Source organism: Notamacropus eugenii, chromosome 3 (assembly GCF_028372415.1).
Source record: "Notamacropus eugenii isolate mMacEug1 chromosome 3, mMacEug1.pri_v2, whole genome shotgun sequence".
Classification (NCBI taxonomy): Eukaryota; Metazoa; Chordata; class Mammalia; order Diprotodontia; family Macropodidae; genus Notamacropus; species Notamacropus eugenii.
This window is the reverse complement of record NC_092874.1, coordinates 229,997,441-230,005,005: the sequence shown is the minus strand read 5'-3', so window position 1 is coordinate 230,005,005 and position 7,565 is coordinate 229,997,441. Positions and strand designations below refer to the sequence as shown.

The following is a 7,565-nucleotide window of genomic DNA, read 5'->3' as shown; positions in this document are numbered from 1 at the left end:
CCTTTTTAGAAGTACTATTTATACTAGTACACGTACCTGTCTCAAACAATAAAAATGCAGCCCAATCTTCTTTAAAAATACCCTTTAATTCACTCAGGAGACATTTTCTATAGTACCTTGTATCTCACAAGCACTATACTAAGTGTTAGGGTTTCAAAGACAAATACAAAATAGTCCCTGTCCTAAAAGAACTAATACCCTATTAAAAGCAAACAGTATGTAGGTGGAAACTTAAATACAAAATACACTCAGAGTAGTTTCTGGGAACAGAGCACTAGCAAGTGAGGAGAAAGAGAAGCCTCCTGTACCACACAGCACTGGAGAGGAGTTTGAGGGAACCTATGGACTACACAAGTTGAAGGAAGGGAGGGAAAAATTACAGGCATGGGAAACAATCTATTCAAAGACAAAATGATGATACATTGAAGGACATGAGTAGGTGAGAGCATATAGACTTTTCTTTCTGGAATGGAAAGAATAGGAATGAGAATAATATAAAATAAAACAGATTGGAAGGCTGAAGTCAGAAAGACTTTAAAAGCCAAATAGAGAAGCCAGTATTTTGGCCTGCAGGTAAGAGAGAGATACGTAGTTTGTTAAGCAAAGAAGGGACATGGTTCAACATTTACTGAACAAATATCACTTTGACAACTGCATAGAAAATTCAGTGCAAAGGGGAAAAATCTGAGGCAGATATGTCAATTAAGCACAAATAAGCTATTAGAATGTTTAAAGTGAGAGATGAGAGCCTAACTGAAAAATAGCTATGTGGATAAAACCAAGGGAATGAATGAGAGATAAAATAAAGTGAGAGAGGAACAAAGGAAAATAAAGAGTTGAGGATGACTCCTATGTGACAAAACTGGACAGCTGAAGGAAGGGGGTATCATTAAGAGAAATATGAAAACTTATTAAAGAGGAATATCTGGGTAGAAAGATGATGACTCTCATATAGAGTGAGTTTCTGAAGTGTACAATATATACAGTTGGAAACATCTTCAATACTCATAAAAGAGAGTGGGGTGGATATAAGGGAGAGTGGAGCTGGGACATTTGTGGATGACTCTGAGATTAAAGGTATTACCATGGTTATGTGTTACTTAATTGGAATGAAGAGGTTGATAAACTAGAAAGTAAGGATATATGGGAAAATATTAGAGGCAAATTTTAGATTCCAGGTAAAAGTGTATGATCTAGGATTGTGAGGACTTCATATGAGATACAAAACTCCTTGACAAAGGAGAAAGAATCCCTGAAGGACTAGAAGGTCATGGTCAACAGGATTTAGATAGGAATACTTGGATAGAGTTAATTTCAGAAGAGTAGATGCTGCTGAGTGATTGTCGAAGGGGAACAGTATGAAAGTAGCAAGAGGAGTAAGAGGGAGGTTACCATGTCTAATACAAGAATATTGGGAGACATCAGTAAAAGGATAACAAAAATTGAAGAGAGTGACCAAGAATGCAAAGTGTTTTGGAAAAAGTCAGGTTTCTCTAATTGTAAAGATAAAGGGCTAATTTCAGAAGAGCAAGATTAGCATAAAGAGAGTTTATTCCCAATAATTTGAAGCATTTGAAGGGCATAATGGAAGGGGAGAATACATTCTAGGAATGGGGAACAACCATGGAATAATGACACAGGAGGATTGTTGTTTGCATGGAGCAAGAAGTACAGTAATAAAGCTGGACTGGAGAATATGAAGGATGTGAGAAAGAAGACTAAAAAGAACATAAGGTCTGGGTTATGAAGGTCTTTAAAAGCCAAACGGAGGATTTCATATTTGATCTTTGAAACAATATGGAGAAACTGGAGTTTAATGAATTGGGGAGGGAGAAGGAAATGGAGGGACCTGTGCTTTCTGAAAATCACATTGCTCGTTAAGGATAAATTGGAGTGGGGAGAGACTTGAGGAAGAAAGAAGAACCTGAGAATTATTGAAATATCCAAGTGTGAGCAAATGGGTGCCTGCATCGGGGTAATTAATGGCAGTATCAGAGGAGAGATGGAGGTATATGGGAGAGATGTGAGACTTGATAACAGATACATAGAGTAAATGCTAGTGAGGAGTTATTGAGGTTGAAGCCAAAGTTGCAAACCTGGCTTCTTGGGAAAATAATGATATCCTTGATAGTTTGGGGAAGAAGGGAAAGTTTGGAGGGAAAAATAATGAGTCCTGATTTTTACATGTTGAGTGTAAAATGTCTATAGGACATTCAGTTTGAGATATTAAAATCTTGGTGATGTGGGACTAAAGATCAGAAGCAGAATTGAAGCTCAATATGTACATCTGGAAATCGTCTACCTGGATCAAATAGTTGAACCTATGGGAAATGATGTGATCACTAAGAGAGAAAATATAGACACAAGTTCTTAACTTGTGGTTCACAGATCCCCAACAGGCTTATGGAGAGATTAAAGAGGGTCTGTGGTCTTGGATGGGAAAGTACAGTTTAATTTCAATATAATTGGCTTCCTTTGTAATTATAATCATATGCATTTTATTTTATCCATTTAAAGTTATTCTGAGAATGGGGTCCTAGACATCACCAGAATGCCAAAAGGGGTCTATGACCCATTGCCACAAAGAAAACAGAAAAAACAGTTAAAATAGGTAGAAGGCGAACCGAGAGAAGAGTGTCCAGAATGAGAGTGTGATTGACCATATCAATCTACTGACAGGTTCAGAAAGATTGGGATTGAGAAAATATGATTAAATTTAGCAATTAGATCACTTGTACCTTCAGAGAAAGCAGTTTCAGGTGAATGTTGGCTTGAAAATCAGGTTGCAGGCATTGAGTGAGAGAACAGACTGAGAGCACAAAGTATATTTGACTTTTTCAATAAATTTAGAGAAGATACTAGGCTGTGTCCAGCCTGGGGCAATGTAGTGGTGTAGTTAAATTTTGCTAATGAAGTCTTACTTTCATTTCCTATTTCCATGGGAAAAATCTCATCTCTAACTTTTGCTAGACATAGTCCCACCTTTGTTAGGGGTCCAGGTGAGTGGCAAAATGTATTATCTGCTCCCTCTAATTTCAATTCCTAAATGACATAAAAAATTCCATATTCTTTTAGAGAAGTAAGTCTCATGCACTGACGTCTATCACCTACTTCCTTCTCTAGCATAAAAGCTGGATTACCACCTAATCTGTCATTTGAAATGATATTTGCCACTAAGTTTAGGAATTGAAATGTGTAAGAGAAACTGATCATATCTCCTCACTTTAAAATTTCTTAAGGGGGTACAGAGAGCTCTTCTTCCAACTATTGCAATAAATGTCCCTATTTAATATAATCCTTAAATGTGAAAAAGCACTTCACTCCCAATTATTACTCTGTGAGGCAAACAATGTAAATATTACCAGCTTCATTGTACAGCTGAGAAAATGTAAGTTTAAAGATTGCCCCAAATCACAGAGTCAAGAATTTAAAACAAGGTCTCCTGACTCTCTGATGTGTGGTTAAGGAAAAGGAGGGTGCTTGGGTAAAATTGTGCCTTATTTTGTTTTACACTTTGTACCTGAAAAGAAGATAAGTGTAGTATTAAAAAAAGAAAGATAATATTTTTAGAGATCATGTGAAATTTTTTAATACATTTATTACTTATTTATGTTTAACTTCTTTTCATTTAGAGTTTCCAATTCTCTTCCTCCTTCAAGTCTCTCCAAAAACTCAATGAGAAGGCAAGCAATATGATATCAATTATATATGTGAAATCATGTAAAGCCTATTTCATGTCAGCCATGTTGATAAAAAAAGGAAGAAAAGCAAAATGAAAAAAATTGCACTTCAGTCTACACTCAGATTTTATCAGTTCTCTCCCTGAAAATGGATTCTATTTTTCATCAAAAGTCCTTTGAAATTGTCTTTGATCATGATATTGATCAGTGTAGCTAAGTCTGTAGCAAGTGATCATTGTTGCCATAATACCAGTACAGCATACAATGTCCTCTTGGTTCTGCTCACCTCATTTTCCATCAGTTCATATGTCTTCCTAGGTTTTTCTGAACCCATCTTGCTCATCATTTCTCAAAGTAAACTAAGATTTCATCATAATTTGTTCAGACATTCACCAATTGATGGGCACTGCCTCATTTTCTAGTTCTTTGCCACCACAACAAACTTGCTATAAATATTTGTGTACATATGGGTCCTTTTTGTTTTTCTTTGATGTCTTTGGGATCTGGTACTGCAATTGATACTTCTAAATACCATTGCACATAATTCCACATTGTTCTCCAGATTAGTTGGGCCAGTTCACAACTCCACCAACAGAGCATTAGTGTCCCAATTTTACCACATTGCCTTGAACATTTTTTCATTTTCCTTTCTGCCCTATTTTCCAATCTGAGAAGCATAAGATGGTACTTCAGATGTGTTTTTATTTGTAGAAAAATTCAATAGTAATTATGTGACTAAAATAGTCTTGATTACTTCTGAAAACTAATTGTTCATGACCTTGAAGCATTTATCAATGAAGGAACAGCTCTTATTTTTTTTTTATAAATTTGACTCAGTTAAGTAAATATTTGAGAAATGAGACTTTTTCAGAAACGCTGCAAAATTTTCCCCCAGTTTTCTGCTTTCCTTCTAATCTTGGCTGCACTAGATTTATTTGTGCAAAACCTTTTAATTACATGAAATTAAAATGATCCACATTACTTCCCATGAAGTATCCATATTGTGGTCATAAATTTTTCTCTTTGCCTAACAGGAAAATTTTCCATGTTCCCATAATTTGCTTGTATTATGATCATTTACACCTAAATCATGTACCCATTTTGACCTTATCATAGCAAACAGTATGAGATATTGGTCTAATTTCTACCAAACTGCTTTCCAGTCTTCCCATCAATTTTTGTCAAACAGTAAGTTCTTGCCCAAATTTTGGGATCTTTGGATTTGTCAAATATTAAATTGCTGTGGGCACTTATTACTGTGTGTTTTGTACATAATCTATATCCACCACTCTATTTATAAGGCAGTACCAAAATGTTTTGATGATTTTTACTTGGTAATATGATTTGGTATCTGGTACTGCTAGACTGTCTTCCTTTTTATTTCTTTTGACTAATTCCTTTCATATTCTTGACCATGGATTCTTCCAGATTTATTTTGTTATTATTTTCTCTAATTCTATAAACTAATAGATTAGATTCATATGGCACTGGTTAAATAAATTACTTGGGATAAAGACATCATTTAAATTATATTGGCTTGGACTACCCATGAGCAATTCATATTTCTCTGGTTATTTGGATCTCTTTTTATTTGTGTGAAAAATGTTTTATAATTGTGTTCACATAGTTCCTGAGTTTTCTTGGCATGTAGACTTCAAAGTATTTTATATTGCCTACATTTGTTTTAAATGCAGTATTTTCTTCTATCTCTTCCTGCGGGACTTTGTTGGGAATACATAGAAATATTAATGATTTTTGTGTGTTTATTGTACATTATGAAACTTTTCCAAAGTTGTTTATTGTTTCAGCTATTTTTGGAGGAAGCTTCTTATGTATCGCTATTACAGATAATATTTGATGATGATTTTAGCTACATACTATATATCATTTTATGGACAGTTCCATTTATTTCTTAGTATTCTAATATTTTGTTACGAAAGGGTGTTGTATTTTGTCAAAATCATTTCCTGTGTCTAATGAGATAATCATGTAATTTTTCTTATTTTTTTGTTATTGACCTGATTAATTATGATGACAGTTTTCATAATATTGAACTAACCCTGGATAGATAGTATGAATCCCACCTGGTCATAGTATATGATCATTCTGATATATTGCTGGAATCACTTTGCTAATATTTTGTTTAACATTTTTATCATCAATATTCTTTAGGGAAATTGTTCCATAGTTTTTTTTTATGTTTTTGCTTTTCACGATGTAAATATCAAATCCATATGTGTGTCATAGAAGGAACTTCTTAGGACTTCTTTGTTTATTTTTCTAAATAGTTAGAAAATATTGGAAGTAACTGTTCTTTCATTGGTTGTAATAATTCACTTGTAAACCCATCTGGTCCTGGGGACTTTTTCTTGGGTAGCCCATTTATTACTTGTTCAAAAGTTTTCCTAAGAAAGGGTTTTTTAAGTATTCAGTGGTTAATTTTTCAATGAAAATTAACAAGAAGAATTTTAAGGAGATTGAAATACTCTAGAGTAGGACAGAATATTGTGTAATAGTGATAATAATAATCTTTAAACAAAAACACTGCCTATTCTACCTAATTTGTAGCTAAGACATACTCAGGTCAACTCTTCAGTGATATTTTTTTATCAAGAAAAATAAAAGTTAAGTGATAATTTGCCTGGTTTTTCTCTCTGATTCCCAGGTCCAATATACATTTTGTCACCCTCCTCCTCAGATCTAATCTCTCTGTTCGTTTATACACAGATCCATCAGAAGTCAGGAATGAAAAATCATACAGGGATAACATTATTTATCCTTCGAGGACTAACAGATGATCCATGGCTAAAGGTTTTAATTTTCATCTTTCTCTTTTTCACATATGTTTTCACTATAATTGGGAACCTGATCATCATCACCCTCACATTGATGCATGTAGAACTTAAGACCCCCATGTATTTCTTCCTCCGAAATTTTTCCTTTTTAGAAGTGGCATTCACAACTGCCTATATTCCCAGATATCTCTATAGCTTGTCAAGTGGGGACAATACCATTACCTATAATGCATGCTTTGCCCAAATATTTTTTGTCATCCTTCTTGGAGTAACAGAATTTTTTCTTCTGGCCACCATGTCCTATGATCGTTATGTGGCCATCTGTAAACCTTTACACTACACAACCATCATGAACAACAAAGTCTGTAACCAGCTCCTCCTGGGTTCTTGGTTGGCTGGACTGATGATCATCCTCCCACCAATTAGTCTGGTCTTCCAAATTAAATTCTGCAACTCCAATGTTATTGACCATTTTGGCTGTGAGGCATTTCCTGTAATAAAGATTGCATGCTCAGACACACATTTCGTAGAGAAGATGGTGTTGATCTTTGCTGTGCTGATCCTCATTGTCACTTTATTCTTAGTGTTTCTGTCCTATGCACACATTATCAGGACGGTTCTCAGATTCCCCTCAGCTCAACAAAGGAAAAAGGCCTTTTCCACTTGTTCCTCCCACATCATTGTTGTGTCCATCACTTATGGTGGCTGCATCTTCATCTATATCAAACCCTCTGCAAAAGAAGGAGTTGCTTTGAACAAGGTGGTGTCAGTGCTCGTAACTTCAGTTGCTCCTGTTATGAACCCTTTAATTTATGCGCTAAGAAACAAACAAGTGATAGAAGCTTTTAAGGACTTAGCCAAAAAGATTTCCTTCCTCTCAAAGCAATAAAGAACTGTTAACTTAAGGATATCAAATGATAAAAGAACATCTAAATTACCTTTAACCATCTTTTCTGTATTCCATTACCCTTTTTCATTTCTCTTGCCAATCACCCTTAACCACAGTCCAGTCACTGTAACCTCACACTTCCTCTTTCTTAAACTGAAAGTCCTCCCAACTTCCAAAATATAGAAGTTTCTCCTGACCCTC

General features: G+C 34.9%; 1 protein-coding gene across 1 annotated transcript; it reads left to right on the top strand.

Annotated features, from left to right (window-relative positions):
- Nucleotides 1-6,407: 6,407 nt before the first annotated feature.
- On the top strand, nt 6,408-7,364 carry LOC140531442 (olfactory receptor 6C2-like). The gene has a single exon (XM_072650385.1). It carries the CDS (start codon nt 6,426-6,428, stop codon nt 7,362-7,364), a length of 939 nt encoding a protein of 312 aa, XP_072506486.1. The 5' UTR covers nt 6,408-6,425.
- Nucleotides 7,365-7,565: the final 201 nt, after the last annotated feature.